General features: G+C 43.5%; 1 protein-coding gene across 1 annotated transcript in view; it reads right to left on the bottom strand.

The window, feature by feature from the left end:
• ube2h (ubiquitin-conjugating enzyme E2H (UBC8 homolog, yeast)) overlaps positions 1-22248 on the bottom strand; it is a 145405-nt gene that overhangs the window by 46252 nt on the left and 76905 nt on the right. The window contains exon 2 of the mRNA XM_068059428.1: positions 10883-10959. Within this exon, the coding sequence (XP_067915529.1) occupies positions 10883-10959 (77 nt within the window). The remainder of the gene's footprint in view (positions 1-10882; positions 10960-22248) is intronic.

The raw sequence follows: 22248 nt of genomic DNA, 5'->3' as shown, positions 1-22248 counted from the left end.
TCTCTCTTTCAAACTGGATGTAAAATTCAATCATATTCTAGTCACTGCTACCTAAAGATGCCTTTACTCAGAGATCATTAATTAATCCTGTGACATTACACAATACCAAGTCTAATATAATCTGCTTTCTGGTTGGTTCCAGAACATGCTGCTCTAAGAAACTCTCTCGAAAGCATTGATCAACTCCTCATCCAGGCTACTATTGCCAATCTGATTTTTCCTGTTTATACGCAGATTGAAATCACACATGATTATTGCCATCCCTTTATCACAAGCACCCAATATTTCCTCTTGTATACTTCGTCCTACATTGTGGTTACTGTTAGGGGGCTGTAGACCACTCCCACAAGTGACTTCTTTCCCCCAATTCAGTTCCAAAAGCAGAAGCTTGTTCCAATTAGTGGAAATAATGCCTAGCTTTCCTAATCAACTTCTCACCATCAAATGTAGCTTCTCTACACACAAGTAAATTAAAACCAAACTGCAGAACTCAATGCATATTCCCACTATAGAAGACTGAATAAGAATCACTTCAGAAAGTACTGCCTTAGGCACATTGACACCTGCCCCCCACCCCATCCAAGAGTGAAATGTTGGAAAGAGGCCAAAGTCAACTAACAAACTGGTGTCTGTTAGCCAGTTGCTTTTTTTTTAAATGCCTAATGTGGATGCAGGTCACTCATTTGAAAGTTGTTTTTTTAAACAGAGTTGGGCAGCACAACTGTTTGTAGTGTTTATTGTATTGAACCAGTTGAACAAAACAAAATATGCAAGCAGTCTTATCATATTCAAGATTTTTTTCCAATTGCTACTATGTACACAGTACAGGAAAGGATTATAATGATGGGGCTCTAACCCTTGGTGGATCAAAATGTCCACATCTCAGAACTTGTGCTAACTTCAAATTGCCAGGAGAGAATGAGGAAAAGGGAAAAAAAGAAACCATATAGAGTCATTATGGCACAGGAGGTCATTCAGCCCATCAAGTCCATGCCAGCTCTTGCAGAGCAATCCAATTAGTCTCATTCCCCCACTCTGTTCCCATAGCCCTGCAAATTTATTTTCCTCAAGTACCCATCCAATTTCCTTTCGAAATCATTCTTCATCTCTGCTTCCATCACCCTCATAAGTAGCGGGTTTTAGGTCATTACCACTTGCTGCATAAAAAAAGTTCTTAATCTTTATTGAATCCATGGGGCCAATCAGAATTGACCAATTTTTTCCCAATTCCCATCAATCTTGTTCCCTTCCTTTTGGATAGTGCTTGCTCCTCACAGGCGTATAATTCTACCAGCTCCGGATGCTCTGTGGTACTGCAGTCAAATAACCACTGTTTAAGGGCGAGCAAGCTGCTGACATGAGGCGCATTTTGGGGGGTGGGGAGGAGGAGACACCAATTGCAGCCCAGTCAGATCCTGTCCTCACTCACTCGTTTCCAGCGTGGGTCACTGGATACCAGTTGAGAGTAGGAACTTTGCAGGTTTTCATAACCCAAGGCACAGGATACAACTTTCAGGCTAGGATCAGCTAACTCATTGTTAATTGGTATCTTTCTGGTCCATATGATTCAGCTACACTCTGGTAAACTAACTGTCAGGAATTTTCCAACTCAATGGAAAATACTGATACAGACATAGTCACTACTGCATTTAGTCAGAGCTCAACATCACAATGTTAAGTGCATATAAAAAGGCCTATTTAACTTCACTAAATTTATGGATCGACAATTTTTCAACATTAGTTTCCATAGTTCAAATGCAATCACCTGTTATTAGCACGCCATACAGTGCAGAGCTGTAAACAAAGCCATCTGGTTCACATCTGGTATTTTGCCATTTTTGTCTTGCTATTAGATGTAGCCAATTCTAGCAATTTGTGCATGCACTTCTCCCTGTTGCTATACTGACACTGATTTAGGTTAGATTCCAGGAGATTGGTATCCATGAGCTGGATGTTAGCATTTACACTACTAAACTCAGCTCCTTTACCCCTGATCCATGGGAAAGAGTCTCCACAATTCTATTCCCCTGGATAAGGAAGCTGGATCTGGTGTAAATTCAGGAGCTGGATCATAGATAGCAAAATGGGCCGAAGGGCCCGTTTCTGTGCTGCATAACTCTATGACTCTAAATGCTGTCATAGAGTTAGAGTCATTATTGCACAGGAAGTGGCCATTCAGCCCATCGAGTCCATGCTGGCTCTCTATAGAACAATCTACTCAATCCCATTCCCCCACTCTCGCCCCGTAGCCCTGCAAATTTATTTCCCTCAAGCGCCCACGCGATTTCTTTGAATTCATTGATCGCCTCTGCTTCTACAACCCTCATAGGCAACAAGTTCCAGATGTATGCACTGATTTTCAGACAGTTACAAACCTACATTGAAGCAATCTTTATGGAACTTATAGACAGCCAAGAGCTCATCACAATCAATGTTACTGAAACTACAGTTATACATAATCCAGCTGCAGATTGAGTCAATCAAGTTGTGCCTCCACAGTGAGGCAAACAACTGCAATAGAAAATAAAACTCACAGGAAGGGAGAATAGATATTTTAAACAAACTACTAAGACTAGTGTGGGAAGAAAGTGGCCTGCAGAAAGTTTAAATTTTCCTCTTAGCATTTGTGGTGACACCCAAATTAAAAATCAAGAATCAATGGGTGAGCTCTGATTTGGTTTGCACATGTAAAATTGTACACATATTCATCATTCATTACAAAAAAAAGAGAAGGCTCAAAGAAAGTAATCCCTTCATCTACTGCTCCAACTGAGGGGAGGTACTTTAGATAGCAAGAACTGATCACTGAAATCAACTTTAACTCCTATTTGTAGTGGTGGTGGGGCATGGCATAATGCCAGATGAAAAATTTGAACTGACTTTTAAAGGCCGACTCGGGTCTGCAAATGAAACCCAACCCGAGCCCAACAGAACCACATCCAACCCAAGCCCGACCCGGTCAGAGGCCTTTCATTTTTTCCCGTGCCCGGCCATCAATTAACCTAGCTTTTGTTTTTCACTTTGTTGCTTATCGGCACAAGCTTAAAAAAAAACTGTAACTGGACTTGAAAAGTTGTTTAAAAAGTACATGAACATTGGGGTCATGTACCAGAGATGGTGATAGTGTGTCCGAGCCAGAATGCCGGATCTGGAAGAGCAACCCGACCCGACCCCGACATGTCGTTGGATCCCGTCGGGTTCGGGTCGTGTAGCCATGCTCTACTGACTTCGGCTCAATCCCAACTTAGTACGCACCAGCTGGACAGTTAGGAGATCCTAGTATCCATGGTGATGGAAGTGATAAATACTGATCACTGGTCTGTTGAAAGAGAATTTGGTATTTCCTCAGATCAGCCGAAAAGAACCAAAAAGATCAGCTTTGATCTAAAAGTGTAAAAAAGCTGCATGGAGAGGTACGTGTGATTGATCAATCTTCCTATTCTTCAGTTTGATCAGACTTCAATGTAATTACAGAGACATGGCTGCAGGGTGACCAAGGATGGGAACTGAACATCCAAGGGTATTCAATATTTAGGAAGGACAGGCAAAAAGGAGGTGGAGTAGCGCTGTTAGTAAAAGAGGAAATCAATACAATTGTGAGGAAGGATATTAGCTTAGAGAATCCTGATGATTTGATTTGATTTAGAGATACAGCACTGAAACAGGCCCTTCGGCCCACCGAGTCTGTGCCGACCATCAACCACCCATTTTATACTAATCCTACACTAATTCCACATTACTACCACATCCTCACCTGTCCCTATATTTCCCTACCACCTACCTATACTAGGGGCAATTTATAAAGGCCAATTAACCCATCAACCAGCAAGTCTTTGGCATGTGGGAGGATACCGGAGCACCCGGAGGAAACCCATGCAGACACAGGGAGAACTTGCAAACTCCACACAGGCAGTACCCAGAATTGAACCCGGGTCGCTGGAGCTGTGAGGCTGCGGTGCTAACCACTGCGCCACTGTGTATGGGTAGAGCCAAGAAACACCAAGGGGCAGAAAAGATTAGTGGGGGTTGTATATAGACCCCTAAACTGCAGTGGTGCTGTAGAGGATGGCATTAAACAGGAAATTAGAGAAGCATGCAATAAGGGTGCAACTGTAATTATGGGTGACATTAACGTACATATAGATTGGGCAAACCAAATTAGCAATAATAAAGTCGAGGAGGAACTCCTGCAGTGCGTACGTGGTGTCTTTTTGGACCAATACATTGAGGAACCAACTGGAGAACAGGCCATCCTAGACTGGGTATTGTGTAATAAGAAAGGATTAGTTAACATCTTATTGTGCGGGGTCCCTTGGGGAAGAGCGACCATAACATGAAAGAATTCTTCATTAAGATGAAGAGTGAGAGTATTGACTGAGAGACTAGGGTCCTGAATCTAAATAAAGGAAACTATGAAGGTTTGAGGTGCGAGTTGGCTATGATAGATTGGGGAACGTTACTTAAAGGATTGACAGTGGATAGGCAATGGCTAGCATTTAAAGAGCACATGGACGAATTACAACAATTGTTCATTCCTGTCTGGTGCAAAAATAAAACAGGAAGGGTGGCTCAACCAAGGCTTACAAAATAAATTAGGGCTAGTATTAGATCCAAGGAGGAGAAATATAAAATGGCCAGAACAAGCAGCAAACCTGTGGATTAGGAGCAGTTTAGAGTTCAGCAAAGGAGGACCAAGGGCTTGATTAAAAAGGGGGAAAAGAGTATGAGAGTAAGCTTGCAGAGAACATAAACACTGACTGGAAAAGCTTCTATAGATATGTGAAGAGAAAAAAATGTGGGTCCCTTACAGTCAGAAACAGGGGAATCTATAATGGGGAACAAAGAAATGGCAGACCAATTAAATACGTACTTTGGTTCCGTCTTCACAAAGGAGGACACAAATTACCTCCCAGAAATGTTGGGAACATAGGGTCTAGTGAGAAGAAGGAATTGTATGAAATCAGTACTAGTAGGGAAATGGTGTTAGGGAAATTTACGGGATTGAAGGCTGATAAATCCCCAGGGCCTAATAATCTACATCCCAGAGTACTTAAGGAAGTGGCCCTAGAAATAGTAGATGCATTGCTGGTCATTTTTCAAAATTCTATAGACTCTGGAACAGTTCCAACGGATTGGCGGGTAGCTAATGTAACCCCACTATTTAAAAAAGGAGTTAGAGAGAAAACAGGGAATTACAGACTGGTTAACCTGACATCAGTAGTGGGGAAAATGCTAGAGTCAATCATAAAAGATGTAATAGCAGAGCACTTGGAAAACAGTGACAGGCTAGGACAAAGTCAACATGGATTTACGAAAGGGAAATCATGCTCGACAAATCTACTGGAATTTTTTTGAGGATCTAACTAGTAGAATAGATAAGGAGAACCAGTGGACGTGGTGTATTTGGACTTTCAGAAGGCTTTTGATAAAGGCCCCACATAAGAGATTAGTGTGTAAAATTTAAGCACATGGGGTTGGGGGTAAGGTACTGACATGGATAGAGAGCTGGTTGGCAGACAGGAAACAAAGAGTAGGAATAAACGGGTTTTTTCCCCGAGTGGCAGGCAGTGACTAGTGGGGTACTGCAGGGATCAGTGCTAGGACCCCAGCTATTCACAATACATATTAATGATATAGATGAGGGAATTAAATGCAATATATCCAAGTTTGCAGACGACACAAAGCTGGGTGGGAGTGTAAGCAGTGGGGAGGATGCAGAGAAGCTCCAGTGTGATTTGGACAGGTTGAGTGAGTGGGCAAATACATGGCAGATGCAGTATAAAGTGGATAAATGTGAGGTTGTCCACTTTGGTGGCAAAAACAGAAAGGCAGATTATCTGATCGGCGATAGATTGGGAAACGGGGAGGTGCGAGACCTGGGTGTCCTTGTGCACCAGTCGCTGAAAGCAAGCATGCAGATGCAGCAGGCGGTTAAGAAGTCAAATGGTATGTTGGCCTTCATAGCGAGAGGATTAGAGTACAGGAGCAAGGATGTCTTGCTGCAATTATACAAGGCCTTGGAGAGACCACATCTGGAGTATTGTGTGCAGTTTTGGTCTCTTTATCAGAGGATGTTCTTGCTATGAAGGGAGTACAGCGAAGGTTCACCAGACTGATTCCTGGAATGGCAGGACTGACGTATGAAGAGACAGTGGGTCGATTGGGCTTGTATTCACTAGAGTTTAGATGAATGAGAGGAGATCTCATAGAAACCTACAAAATTCTAACAGGACTGGACAGACTAGATGCAGGAAGGATGTTCCCAATGGCAGGGGAGTCCAGGACCAGGGGTCACAGGCTAAGGATAAGGGGTAAGCCATTTAGGACGGACATGAGGAGAGATTTCTTCACTCAGAGTGGTGAACCTGTGGAATTCTTTACCACAGAAAGCAGTTGAGGCCAAATCTGAATCTGAATATTAAATATATTCAAGAGTTAGATATAGTTCTTGGGGCTAATGGGATCAAGGGATACGGGGAGAAAGCAGGAACAGGTTACTGAGTTTGGATGTTCAGCCATGATCGCATTGAATGGTGGAGCAGGCTCGAAGGGCCGAATAGCCTACTCCTGCTCTTATTTTTCTATTTTTATTCTATGCTTCTAATGTGACAAAAGGTCTTGGGCACAAAGGCATGTACTTATGTAAAATAATCGAAAGTCTCGAACAGTCTGAAAACAAATTTAAGTTCTAAGATACTTATTTTCTAGCTAAAGAACAAGTTGCAAGTCTAATACTGCTTCGCTGTACTCATGCTTGTATGTGAATTTGCTTTTACATAAACAAACATTTTGTAGCTTTAACCAGAATTGAAGTCTGACAGCAGAAGTCTGCCTACTGTAGACATCAGAAGGATATGCTGGGCACCCTGCAAATCTTCCAAGGTGCAACCCAGTGATGGGATAATGTATTGTTAACCTGTAGTTATCAACTTCACATAAGATTTTAGGTTTCAGCTGACAGGTGTTGGGCTGCATATGGAAACTGCCTGATTGCTGAAGAGCATAAATAATGTTTGGAGAAAACCTATATTCTAACATGTACATTAAAATGAAAACTGTTCAGCCACTGTAAGGATAAAATAAGTTTGCTTATATGAAGCAGAATAATTCCTTCAATAACTAAAATCAATTATGGAGCCCATTTTTCAAATATATTGATACACACATGCACACAAATAAAATGCATAATTTTTGATAATGTGTCTCATTTGTCCCATCTGCTTTCAGGAGTAATAACTTAATTATATCACAAATACTTAACCTGATTTTAGGTAACTATTACTTCTTGAAACATGCATTCCAAAATTAGATTTCAATCCAGAAAATCAGGAGAGATCCTGCAGCTTTAAATGTGACTTATGAAGTTGTTTTCCTTAAAACTAAGTTCACTGCAGTTTTATTTACCTTTCCTGTGTTGCAGCCTCAATTTCAACAGCATACCTTGGAAGCAGACCCTGCCTACCACATTAATTGCCTCCATCAAGATTATTGTTCAGTACTGGAGATGTACGGCAAATCCAGGTATTTTGGATCTAATACGACAGGAAGCCACCCATCACAAGTCTCTATTGTACCCAACCCACAGCATATCTTGGATCTTCCTGTCCTGAAGATGCAGCTAATGATGCACTTCATGGCCTTTGGGGTTACACTTTGTGAAGACAAGTGCAATCAATTACTTTATTTGTCCTAAAATCGTTCTGTTGTGATTCTGTTATTTTGACTAGTTACACGATGGCAGATTTTACCTATTATTGTTTTTAAAACATAAAATCAAGAAAATGAGACAAAAAAACCAGAAGGCTCAACAGTTACCATTCTAAGTTAAGCACAAGAAACTTTAAAAGAACGAAGCAAAAAAAAAAAAATCAAGTTGAAGAGTTTGATTATTAATGCACAATAAAACAGCTGAAACTTAAAAATGACAAGTACGCACATACAGCTTGCAAGTGCAAACATGGAAGTTCTAGCTCACTAGTGGATAGCTGGGATGCAACAAAGGGCTCACCTGCATTCATGGATTATCTTCTTTGTGTTTTTCTTGCTAATTTTCTACCTAACCAGGAGGCATTGCTGAGGAACTTTCCATGGGTGCCAGTCACTTTTCTGGTAGCAAGGCTAATAAGCGATCTTAATGGTCAAGCCTGCAAAGTTACTTGACCTCTTGGGATATCACAGTCGAATCAGTTCCTGTCCACTTCTGACAAGCACGTTATACAGGGGTTGCTAAATAGTAGATTTTGGACAATTTATCCCCCAATTCAGGGATCCAGAACACAACTCTAGACAAGGTCACCAAACATAGCACAGTGAAGCCATTATGCAACTATGTTGCAGATCCGACCGAATGGGATCGATACAAAGACCAGCAAAGGGTCACAAAGCAGCTTATAAGAGCTACTAAAAGAGATTATGAAAGGAAACTTACAAGGGACATCAAAATCACTAAGAAGAAATTTTATAGTTACATAAAGGGAAAGCGGGTGGTCAAGAGCAATGTAGGGCCACTAAAAGCTGAAAATGGAGATATTATCATTGATAATGGGGAAATGGCAGACATTGAACAATTACTTTGCTTCAGTATTTACAGGTGAAAAGGAGGATAACTTGCCGGAAGTTCCGAAAAAAATTAATAGCCAATAGGGGACAGGGACTTAATACAATTAACATAAGCAAAACTTCAGTAACAAGGAAATTAATGGAACTAAAGAGTGAGAAATCCCCAGGACCTGACGGTTTCCAGCCGAGGGTGTTAAAGGAAGTAGGGGAGCACATTGTAGATACCCTAACTATAGTCTTTCAGAGTTCCCTAGATTCAGAGTGGTCCCTCTGGATTGGAAAGTTGCACTTGTCACTCCACTTTTTAAGAAGGGTGAAAGGGGGAACCAAGGAGATTACAGACCAGTTAGCCTGACATCTGTGGTGGGCAAGTTGCTGGAGTCTATAATCAAGGATAGGGTGAACTGAACACCTAGAAAAATTTCAGTTAATCAGGGACAGCCAGCATGGATTCATGACGGGAAGGTCATGCCTGACAAATCTCATTGAATTTTTTGAAGAGGTGACTAAGGTAGTGGACAGGGGAATGTCTATGGGTGTTATTTATCAAATGCCTTCTGGAAGTCCATATCAAGTCTCACATAAGAGACTGTTAACTAAGGTAGAAGTTGACGGCAAGTTATTGACATGGGTAGGAAGTTGGTTGAGTGGTAGGCGACAGAGAGTGAGGATAATGGGCAAGTACTCCAATTGGCAGGATGTGACTAGTGGTGTCCCGCAGGGATGTGTTGGGGCCTCAATTAATCACATTACTCATTAACAACTTGGATGATGGCACAGTAAGTCATATATCCAAATTTGCTGATGATACAAAGTTAGGCGGCATTGTAGACAGTCTAGATGATAGCATAAAATTGCAAACAAATATTGACAGACTAGGTGAGTGGGCAAAACTGTGGCAGATGGATTTCAATGTGGGCAAGTATGAGATTATCCATTTTGGACCAAAAAAGGGTAGAGCAGGGTACTTCCTAAATGGGAAGAGATTAAGTACAGTGGCTGTCCAAAGAGACTTGGGGGTTCAGGTGCATAGATCTTGAAAGTGCAACGAACAAGCGCAGAAAATTATTCATAAAGGCTAATGGAATGCTAGCCTTTATAACTAGAGGATTGGAGTATAAAGACACAGAGGTTATGCTGCAGCTGTACAAAACCCTGGTTAGACCCCACTTGATGTACTGTGAGCAGTTCTGGGCACCACACCTTAGGAAGGATATATTGGCCTTGGAGGGAGTGCAACGTAGGTTTACAAGAATGATACCTGGACTACAGGGGTTAAGTTACGAGGAAAGATTACACAAATTAGGCCTGTCTTCACTAGAATTTAGAAGGTTAAGGGGTGATCTGATCGAAGTCTTCAAGATATTAACAGGAAAAGACAGGCTAGATAAAGGTAAACTATTTCCACTGGTTGGAGATTCTAGAACTAGAGGGCAGAGTCTAAAAATTAGGATCAGACCATTCAGGAGAGATGTTAGGAAGCACTTCTTCACGCAAAGGGTGGTAGAGGTTTGGAACTCTCTCCCACAAACAGCAGTTGAAGCTAGAACAGTTGTTAATTTTAAATCTGAGATAGATAGATTTTTGTTAAGCAAAGATGTTATGTGATATGGGCCAAAGGCAGGTATATGGAGTTAGGCCGCAGATCAGGCATGATCTCATTGAATGGCGGGACAGGCTTGAGGGGCTGAATGGCCTACTCCTGTTCCTATGTCAGTTTAGCGCTCATTGACTAAGAGTCCAAGACAAAGACATAAAGGACCAGCAAAATAGGCAAAAGAAATGTATCCCCAGAACCACAGGAAAGAGTGCTTTGTGCAAGAACACAACCGCCGAGGTACAGAAATTACTTTTCTTTAACTTTCTGGTGGACTTGAGCCAGTTTCCTGGTGGTGTGCATCAAAGTAAAATCATTAGCAGCACAGGTCCATTTCCAGACAGACTTCTGCAAAATTAGTACCGTCTTACTGTTTGTTTTATGCAGGATAGCATGAAAAACAGCAATAAGATGTGCATTCCCCCACGGTTGGCTGCCTACTACTCCCCAAACAACCTGATTCTCCCTTATTCTACATTGCTTAAAGGGCAGCAACTCAGTCTGCATTACAGCCCTCCAATATTTCATCCAAATGAGAATTCTTCACAACTGCCCAGTGAACGCTGATCGACACCGCAGCTGAGCACCATCCTATCTCACATCCAATGCATCACAGGGTTAGCAATTTGGCTTCTCAAAACATTATACTTCAGATTTGCTTTTGAAAACAAGTAGAGCAGCACTACATAGCAACGATGAGTGAACAGGAGACATTAGTCTACTTACTTCCTTGTGGTCCATAAAACTTGACTACAAATTCATTCAGTCCACCCAGTATGGTTACTTCATGTTTGCTTTCAATACTGAAAGAGAAAAGTGTCAAGGAAAACACCAGAAATAAAATACACATAACTTTCAAAGAATTTGCTGCAGTAACAATTGAATTATCTAGCTTTTAAGTAGAAATGCAATACATTGTTCTGAGTTCTGAGCCAAGTACTGTCTAGACTGAATACTGCAGAACACTGGGAACCTCAAGTTGAGAATCAATTAGTTTTGTTCCTAACTACATTTTGCTAAAGCAGTAAATTATAACCAAACAGCCTATTTAAAGTTAAACCAAGAATAAAGACTAAAACCAGACTGACAACCCAGCATCAGCTTGAGTACTGGAAATGACAAAGGGACACCCTGCCAACTCAACCCTGTCCTCCTCACAAACATCTGGGGACTTGCGCCAAAATTGGGAACCGTTCCACAGACTAGTCAAGCAATAGCCTGACAGTCACACTCACCGAATCATACCTTACAACCAATTGTCCAGTATCCAACATCACCATCCTTGGAAACATCCTGTTCCACCTGCAGGACAGACCCATCAGAGGTAGTGCACAGTGGTATACAATCAGGAGGGAGTGGCCCTGGGAGTCCTCAATATTGAATCCAGATCCCATGAAGTTTCACAGCATCAGGTCAAACATGGTCTAGGAAGCCTCCTGATTACCATCTCCCGCTCTCCCTCAGCTGATGAATCAGTACTCCTCCATGTTGTACACCACTTGGAAGAAGTACTGAGGGTAGCAACAGGACTAAATATACTCTGGGTGGGGGACTTCAATGTCCATCACCAAAAGTAGCTTGGTAGCACCACTACTGACAGAGCTGGTGGGGTCCTGAAGGACGTATCTGCCAGACTGACCCTGCAGCAGGTGGTGAGAGAACCAAAAGGGAAAAACCTCCCTTCACCAATCTACAAGTCACAGATGCATCCGTCCATGGCAGCATTGGTAGGAGTGACCACTACACAGTCCTTGTGGAAACAAAGTACCATCTTCACACTGAGGATACCCTCCATCACGTGTGGATCTACCAGAGTGCTAAATGGGATAGATTCACAATGCATCCAGCAGCTCAAAACTGAGCATCCATGAGGCACTGTGGGCCAGCAGCAGTAGAACTGTATTCAATCACAATCTGTAACCTCATGGCCTGACATATCCCCCACTCTACCATTACCATCAAGCCAAGGATCAACCCTTGTTCAATGGGGAATGCAGAAGGGCATACCAGGAGAAGCAAAAGACATACCTAATGAGGTGCCAACCTGATGAAGCTACAACACAGGACCAGATGCATGCTGGTCCTTAGGAAAATCCTACGGCGTTTTATAAGTATATTAAGGGCAAAAGGATAACCAGGGAAAGAGTAGGGCCCATTAGGGACCAAAGTGGCAATCTGTGTGTGGAGCCAGAGGACATAGGTGAGGTTTTAAATGATTACTTTTCATCTGTGTTCACTATGTAGAAGGACGATGTAGGTATAGAGATCAGGGAGGGGGATTGTGATATACTTGAACATATTAGCATTGAAAGGGAGGAAGTATTAGCTGCTTTAGCAGGCTTAAAAGTGGATAAATCCCTAGGCCCAGATGAGATGCATCCCAGGCTGTTATGTGAGGCAAGGAGGCAATTGCAGGGGCTCTGACACAAATTTTCAAATCCTCCCTGGCTACAGGAGAGGTACCAGAGGATTGGAGGACAGCAAATGTGTTACCATTATTCAAATAGGGTAGCAGGGATAAACCAGGTAATTACAGGCCGTGAGTCTACCACCACTGGTTGGGAAACTATTGGAAAAAGATTCTGAGGGACAGGATTAATCTCCACTTGCAGAGGCAGGGATTAATCAGGGATAGTCAGCATGGCTTTTGTCAGGGGGAGATCGTGCCGAACTAACTTGATTCAATTTTTCAAGGAGGTGACTAGATGTGTCAATGAGGGTAAAGCAGTCAATATCGTCTACATGGACTTCAGTAAGGCTTTTGATAAGGTCCCGCATAGGAGATTGGTTAAGAACGTAAGAGCCCCTGGGATCCAGGGCAATCTGGCAAATTGGATCCAAAATTGGCTTAGTGGCAGGAGGCAGAGAGTGATGGCCAGTGGAAGCCTGCGACCAGTGATGTACTGCAGGGATCGGTGCTGGGACCCTTGCTGTTTGTAGTGTATATTAATGGTTTAGATGTGAAAATAGGAAGTATGATCAGTAAGTTTGCAGATGAAACGAAAATTGGTGGCGTCGTAAATAGTGAGGAGCAAAGCCTTAGATTACAGGACAATATAGATGAGCTGGTAAGATGGGCGGAGCCGTGGAAAATGGAATTTAATCCTGAGAAGTGTGGGGTGATGCATTTTGGGAGCACTAACAAGGCAAGGGAATATACAATGGATGGTAGGGCCCTAGGAAGTACTGAAGATCAGAGGGATCTTGGTGCACTTGTCCATAGATCACTGAAGGCAGCAGCACAGGTAGATAAGGTGGTTAGGAAGGCATATGGGACACTTGCCTTTATCAGCCGAAGCATAGAATATAAGAGCAGGGAGGTTATGATGGAGCTGTATAAAATGCTAGTTAGGCCACAGCTGGAGTACGGTGTACAGTTCTGGTCACCACACTATAGGAAGGATGTGATTGCACTGGAGAGGGTGTAGAGGAAATTCATCAGGATGTTGCCTGGGCTGGAGCATTTCAGCTATGAAGAGAGACTGAAAAGGCTAGGGCTGTTTTCCTTACAGCAGAGAAGGCTGAGGGGAGACAAATGATTGAGGTATATAAAATTATGAGGGGCATTGATAGGGTAGATAGGAAGAAACGTTTTCCCGTGGCGGATAGGTCAACAACGAGGGGGCATAGGTTTAAGGTAAGGGGCAGGAGGTTTAGTGGGGGTTTGAGGAAATATTTTTTCACTCAGTGTGGTTGGAATCTGGAACGCATTGCCTGAAGGGGTGTTAGAGGCAGGAACCCTCACAACATTTTAGTATTTAGATGAGCACTTGAAACGCCATAGCATACAAGGCTACGGGCCAAATGCTGGAAAATGGGATTAGAATAGTTAGGTGCTTGATGGCCAGCACGGACACAATGGGCTGAAGGGCCTGCTTCTGTGCTGAATAACTCTAAACAGCAGAAGCAGCAAGTGATAGACAGAGTTTAGCAATCCCATAACCAACGGATCAGATCAAAGCTCTGCAGTCCTGCCACATCCAGTTGTGAACAGTAGTGGTCAATTAAACAACTAAGAGGAGGAAGCTCCACAAACATGCCCACGCTCAATGATGGGGGAGCCAAACAAATCCGTGCAAAAGACAAGGCTAAAAGATTTGCAACCATCTTCAGCCACAAGTGGCAAGTGGATGATCCATCCCGACCTACTACTGAGGTCCCCAGCATCACAGATGCCGGTCTTCAGACAATTCAATTCACATCACGTGATATCAAGAAAAGGCTGAATGCACAGAATACAATGCAAGGCTATGGCACCTCACAATTTCACAGCTGTAGTACTGATGACTTGTGCTCCAGAACTAGCTGTGCCTGGAGCCAAGCTGTTTCAGTACAGCTACAACACTGGCATCTATCTGACAATTTGTAAAATTGCCCAGGTATGTCCCAACAACAAAAAGCAGGACAAATCCAATCCAGCCAATTACTGCCACATCAGTCTACTCGCAATCAGCAGCAAAGTGATGGCAGATATCATTGACAGTGCGATCAATTGCGCTTACTCAGCAACAACCTGCTCACTCAGTTTGTGGTCTGCTATGGCCACTCAGCTCCAGACCTCATTACAGCCTTGGTCCAAACATGGACAGAAGAGCCGAATTCCATAAGTGAGGTGAGGGTGACTGCCCTCGACATCAAAGCAGCATTTGACTTAGTGCAGCATCAAGAAGCCCTAGTAAAACTGCAGGCAATGGGAAATCGGGGAAAACTCTCCACTGGTTGGAGTCATACCTAGCACAAAAGATGATGGTTGTGGTTGTTGGATGCCAACCATCACAGCCCCAGGACATGACTGTAGGAGTTCCTCAGGGCACTGTCTGAGGCGCAACCATCTTCAGCTGTTTCAATGATCTTCCCTCCATCAAAAAGTCAGAAGTGTGGATGTTCGCTATGATTGCAGTGTTCAGTACCATTCGCGATTCCTCAGATACTGAAGTAGTCCGTATTTGCATCCAGCAATACCAGGACAATAATCAGGCTTGGGCTAATAAGGGCAAGAAATATTCACGCCACACAAGTGGCGGGCAATAACCATTTCCAACAAGAGAGAAAGAATCTAACCATCTCCCCTTGACGTTCAGCAGCACTATCATTGCTGAATTCCCCATCAACATCCTGGGAGTTACCATGGACCAGAAACTGAACTGGACCAGCCATATAAATGCCGTGGCTGGAAATTCTGAGGCGAGTAACTCACCTAACTCCCCAAAGCCTGTCAACCACCTACAAGACACAAGTCAGGAGTGTGATGGAATACTCTCCACTTGCCTGGATGGGTGCAGCTCAACACCATCCAAGATAAAGCACCTGATCGGCACCTCATCCACCACCTTAAACATTCCCTCCCTCCACCACTGGCACACACTGGCAGCAGTGTATACCATCTACAAGATGCACTGCAGTAACTTGCCAAGCCTCCTTTGACAGCACCTTCCAAACCCATGACCTCTACCACATAGAAGAACAAAGGCAGCTGACACTTGGGAACACTACCTGCAAGTTCCCTGCCATGCCACATAGCATCCTGACTTGGAACTATTATCGCCATTCCTTCACTATCGCTGGGTCAAAAACCTGGAACACCCTTCCGAACAGCACTGTGAGTACTTATACCACATGGTACCGTGCAAAATGGCACCTCATCACCATGGTCGAGAGCAATTAGCGATGGCCAATAAATGCTGGCCTTGTCAGAGACGCTCACATCCCATGAATGAATTACAAAAGTCATTTGGTATTACAGAATTTGAGGATTGCTGAAAATAGAGACATGTTGTTGAAGCTTTTTGTCTTGCATTCATCAGGACAATCTGCAAGAACAATGCAAGGGAAAACAACGACTTTATATTGTATGAGAACAGAGTACTGACTGGTAGAGGTGTTGCCCCGGGGAATGCGCCAGTTTATGCTGACAGACAGTTAACTGCCAAGCTCCGTTTGAAATTTAAACCAGGCAGCTTGACTCTGATTGGTCAAAGCATTGCCCTGAGTAATGAACCAGTGAATGGCTGTCACTTTTTTTTTTTAAAAAGCACGACCGCTATATTCTGTCCAACTTCTTTATTCTCCACTTAGCAACACATTCAAGTCAGCTACTTCCATTTATGTAGCACCTTTAACAGTGAAACATTTCAAGGTACTTCACAAAAGGCTGGGGGGGGGGGGGGGTGCAGAAAGCACATACAATTTGATAGGGGAAACAGAACACATAAGGAGAGAGGGGAGAACAGGAAAAAAAAGACAGAGGAGAAAAACTGACCATGCAGGACCTGGGGTTTTCCAGATATAGCCAGCATTCAGAAGATAAATTATGAGGTGTTTGAAGGCAGGAAGATAAGTAGCAATTTGGAAAGGTTTCATCTGCAGCCATGATAACTGAAGGCTCTGCCAACAGTGGAGTTGATGGGTAGAGGAAATCGAAAGGAAAGTGGGGGAATCCATAGTAGTTTAAGCTCAGAGAAGAATGCAGAGGCAGGGTGGAACAAGGACATTTATGGACTTATAAAAGAGGTTTTCGAAAACAAAGAACTGGGAGAAGGGAAGCCAGAGAAGGTCAGCAAGGACAAGCAGGAAGAGTTGCTCTGAAGAGAGGCTCGTTGAAATTGGCCTCAAGGAGAACAACTTGCATTTACATAGCACCTTTAATGTAATACATCCAAGGCACTTGACAAGCATCAAACAAAATTTGACATCGAGCTACTTAATGAGATAGTTGGACAGATGACCAAAACGTTGGTCAAAGAGATAGGTTTTAAGGAGCATCTTAAAAAGGAGAGAGAGGTACAGAAGCATAGAGATTGAGGGAGGAAATTCCAGAGCCGAGGACCTTGACAGCTGAAGGCATAGCTGCCAATGGTGGAGTGATTAAAATTGGGAATGCTCAAGAGGTCAGAATTAGCGAAGTGCAGAGATCTCGACGGGGAGGGGGGAGATTGTAAGGCTGGAGAAGTTCAGAGGTAGGGAGAGCCAAAGATGAGAATTTTAAAAATCAAGATTTTGTTTAACTGGGAGCCAATGTAGGTTAGCGAACAAGTGGCAAGCATGAACAGGACTTAGTGAGACTTAGGACAGGTGCAGTAGAGATTTGAATGATCTCAAGTCTGTGACAGTAGAACTAGGATGGCTGACCAGGATTGAGTTGTAATAGTCAAGTCTAGAGGTAACAAAGACATGCATGAGTATTTCAGCAGCAGATAAGCCGAGGCAAGGACAAAGTCTGTCAATGTTATGGAGCTGGAAATAGTTCTTCTTAGTAATGGAGTGTGTGTGTGCGCGGATGCTCATCACAAGGTCAAATATAACACGAAGGCTGCCAACAGTCCGCTGCAGCCTCAGTCAATTGCCAAGGAGAGGGATTGAGTTGGTAGCAGGGGAGAGTTTGTGGAAGGGACCGAAAATAATGGAGAACATTTTACCAAGTCCTTGGAGGTAGGGGATGGGGGAAAACTGGAAGAGAGAGAAAAGTGACGGACAGGAATGGCGACGTCTTCCAGCCTCCTCCCACTTTTCCCAGAGGCAGCTGTGTGATAATAGCAACCCACCCGGCAGCGGCAGGAAGCCAATTGAAGTCGTTAATGAAGTAACAGGGGCAGGCATTTTACCAGTGGCACAGGGGACCCCACAGTGTCTTGCATTTATACAAGGCTGTTTGCTTACAACACAACCACTCGGTGGCGCTGCACTAGCATATGCAACCTGTTCCATTAAGACGACACAGTCTGCGACATTCAGACAGCTGCCAGGAATAAAGATGACGCTGCTCAAATAATCACACAAAGGCAACGTAAACCCATGGCAGCACACAATGGCCGGAGAGCGCAAGGGAGAGGATAGCGTACCGTCCACTCTCTCCCCGCTTCCCCCCACCAGCTTCCCTGCGTTACACGATAAAGTCATCTGCGCATATGCCAACCAGTCCTGGCAATGCGGAACATCGCGCACGTGCAGAGAGCTGGAGCCCGTTTGTGCATGTGCGCAGCTTGGCGCAGTCTGATGAAGTCAGTGGTTGTCAAGAATCACTTTGTTGCCTAACACCTTTCACGAGCACCAGATATCTCCAAGCACTTTACAGCCAATTAAGTACTTTTTAAAATAAAAACAAAGTGCTAGAAGCACTTTTAAGTGTAGTCACTGTTGTAATGCAGGAAATGCAGTAGCCAAAAATGGGCAGCACAGTAGCGCAGTGGTTAGCACCGCAGCCTCACAGCTCCAGGGACCCGGGCACAATGCAAACACCCACAAACAGCAATGTGATAATGACCAGCAGATCTGTTTATGAAGGGATAAATACCGGCTAGGACACTCCCTGCTCTTCTTCAAAGACAGTGCCATGGCATCTTTTTCATCCATCCAAGCAAGCAGATGGGGCTTCGGCTTAATGTTTCATCCGAAAGACGGCACCCCGACAGTGCAGCATTCCCTCAGTACTGTACTGGATTGTTATTTTTTTTTAATGTATTTAGAAATACAGCACTGAAACAGGCCCTTCGGCCCGAGTCTGTGCCAACCAACAACCACCCATTTATACTAACCCTACAGTAATCCCATATTCCCTATCACCTCCCTACACTGGGGACAATTTACAACGGCCAATTTACCCATCACCTGCAAGTCTTTGGATGTGGGAGGAAACCGGAGCACCCGGCGAAAACCCACGCAGACACGGAGAACTTGCAAACTCCGCACAGGCAGTACCCAGAATCGAACCCGGGTCCCTGGAGCGGTGAGGCTGCGGTGCTAACCACTGCGCCACCCATTTTTGTGCTCAAGTCCTGCAGTACAACTTGAACCCAGAACCTTATGACTCAGAGTCGGGAGTGCTACCAACTGAGACACAGTTGACACTGCTAGGGGCCGAGTGCACAAGAGGTCAGGTGCCATGAAAATAACATACAATCTGCACCTTAAAAGATGCAAATCGGCAAGCCTGAGGTTATTTGCAGGCAAAGGCTTGCAACTGCTTGATTATCTCCTGAAGACTGATGTCATGGTAATGCTGAAGAGGAGGTGGCTGCCATTTCCTCCAACCGTTTTGTGCCTCCATTTTGTTCCACCCTATTCACCTCAGCAGCAATCTCACTGCAGACACAGCAAAGGCTGCTAGACGCTCTAGCATACGCATGCGCCGAATTGCCCTACCTCCTCAGCTTGCCCGGCGCCTCTAATTGGACGGTCAGTGCCCTCTTGGTTGGACGACTCCCAGAAGATTGTACTAGCAGTCCCGCTTCTAGAGCGATCGGGTTCACGACACAATAATGGTCCCACCGTTCAGAAAAAAACCTAAGGCAGGAAAATTCAGCCCAATGTCTTCTGTCTTCCCAATATTTAGTTGGAGGAAATTTCTGCTCATCCAATAATGGATATCAGACAAGCAGTTATAGAGTTTAGAGCCTCAAGAAACACATCAAGCAAAATCAGAAACCATGTCAGAAGTCTAATTTGACACGTTTGCCAACACAGGATCCCAACTGAGGAGAGCGCTTCAAAGTGCAGGATCGCCAATACATTAAAACAAGTACAATAACTTGAAATAATCTCTATGATTATGAGAAGGATTAAGTGTTGACTGAAAACTTCAATCCACAAAGTTGGAACTTGCTTCCAATACTTCCTAGTTGAAGTCCACGAACTGCCTTTGCATAGTTACTGTGTTGACATCATATGGATACAAAAACACAGCTCTCTGTAGTTACAGACATTGAATTAATGCAAGCAGTTACAAGAACAACCATCTGACAAGTCTCTGCAGGCAAACTTCAAACCAGCTGGTTTCTTCAGCAACCAGCCAGATTACTTAACAGGGGTTACTGTGCAACACTTAAACCTTCTTGGGATTGGAGCTGCATCCTTGAATGGACCACCTCATGGAATACAATCACACTCCTACATGTGGCACCCTCTCAAATTTGAGACAAATATCCAACAAGCCACTGTTTCAAGGATTCCCCGCAGAAGCCTTTGGGAGTGGATACAGCTTGATTGAAAGGTGAGGGCATACTCTAGGATATGATCCCTGGGAACACTGGGCAATATTCAAGAACGATACAGTTGAATTTGGTTGTCGTAGCCGATTAGGTAAGCAAAAGTGGCATCTTGAACAGGGTGCTAGTTTTCACACCAACCATGAGTGTCAGCTTTCTCTGAAGACTCCTGCAGCTCTTCTACCAACCTCAAATAAAACATTCCAAAGAGTAGCTGTAACAGTTACAATACTTTGATAGCAAAGGATCTTGCTGTCTAGTCCAGGCAACATGCATTTTCAGTACTTGTTCTGGGCATCAGCAATTATGAATGGATTCCTGCACTTTTAAAAAAAAAAAGGCTTTTGGAAAACATTTGTGCAAAAAGTGCTGACGAACCATCAATGCAGTCAGTTTGTTTTTTTTGCTGGCAGTGTATTACATGGTTCAGTGCTGAAAGTATACCCTATGATCACAGCCCAGCTGTGGCATACACTGTACTGATTCCTGCCCTAGTCCTTTGCAAGCTTTCTTTTTTGACTGCTTTACTCTGTATATAGTGAACAACGGCTTGGTCACTGGTGTTATCACCCAACATAAACAGAACAGCTTTTTCTTTCTTTTGTAAGCTTGTCTTGAAAACGACCGCCTACTATCATGCTCTCTGGAAGCCATCAGCCCTCCAAGCCTCCCAAGATAGTTAAACAAATACAAAATCCAGACAAGCTAAACAAAATAAAACAGAATATTGGACTAATTCAAGCTGCAGCAATCTGAAGACTCAGTCCCAGACCTTTGGCAATGAACGCAAGAAATAGAAGGAGGGATAGGCCATACAGCCCTCAAGCCTACTCCACCATTCAAGATCATGGCTGATCTTCTCCCTCCACTTTCCCAATCTATCCTCATATACCCCTCAATTCCCTTAGTGTCCAAAAATCTATTGATCTATTCTTAAATATACAGAATGATTGGAATTCTCTACACCAGATTGTGTGGATGCTCAAATATTCACAACACACTCATGAACTGATGAAATTTCTCATCTCAGTCCTAAATGGCAGAACTCTTACCGTGAAATGATAAGCCCTAGTTCTGCACTCTCCAGTCAAGGGAAACAGCCTCTCAGCATCTATCCTGTCAAGCCCTCTAAAGAATTTTATACGTTTCAATGCTATCACTTCTCATTCTAAATTTCAGAGAATATAGGCCCACGCTACTCAATCGCTCCACATAGGTTGTCCTATGGATTATCATCCCAGGAATCAATCTAGTAGTCCAATGCAAAGGGAGAAATGAACTGACACAATAATGCAGAACCCGTAGCTTTATACTAAAATGGGAAATAGCCTGCATGATTGCAACATTATGAGCATCCTTGACACATTGTTTCCCCAGAACATACTAAACTAGGATACATTGTGGTCTGTCAGGATGAGGAATGGAAAATATTCAGCAACTGGTTGCTTAGCACTTCACATCAGACTAGCAGCCATTTGCAAAACCTTCAAATATTCACCAATTGCTTCTCACCAGGGTAGATGGTAACTTGCACAACTGAGTACAAGATCTTAAAACAAAAGCATCTACAAAGTTAAACAATTATGTTAAGATTTAAGTTACCAGTTCCAACAAGATGTTTCTCTGAACATCAAATGGAATGTCTGGCCATGTTAAAAATATCACAAACACATGTGAGATCTTGGATGCAAATTCTCAGCCATAAGGTATTAGGAAATTAACAATTTTGACTGGCAACAAGCCTTTCCCATCCTGCCCCTATCACAACCGCAGTTCTCATCTGTACCATGGTGCCTTAAAGGGTAAAATTCACATAGCAAACAATCAACTAATTGCATTTGCTCCAGCCACTGGACCTTGACATGACATTTGTTTCAAATTTCCACATCTAATCAAGACTACCGCGTGGGTAAATCCCCCCAAATTTCTACAGTAATGACAGGGACAGTGATGGAAGTCTCAAGGTTGGTGAGAAGGCTTTGCTTTTGCTGCAGTGGTGGGGTCGTGTAATCCAACAAAAGATGGCTCTACTCAATTTTTCCACTGTGATTTTTACAGAGGCTAAGCACAGACACGAGTCTCAATTTTTGTTCCCCTCAGAACTATGAATAA

This window comes from Heterodontus francisci, chromosome 27, assembly GCF_036365525.1.
Source record: "Heterodontus francisci isolate sHetFra1 chromosome 27, sHetFra1.hap1, whole genome shotgun sequence".
NCBI lineage: Eukaryota > Metazoa > Chordata > Chondrichthyes > Heterodontiformes > Heterodontidae > Heterodontus > Heterodontus francisci.
This window is presented reverse-complemented; position numbering and strand designations above follow the sequence as displayed.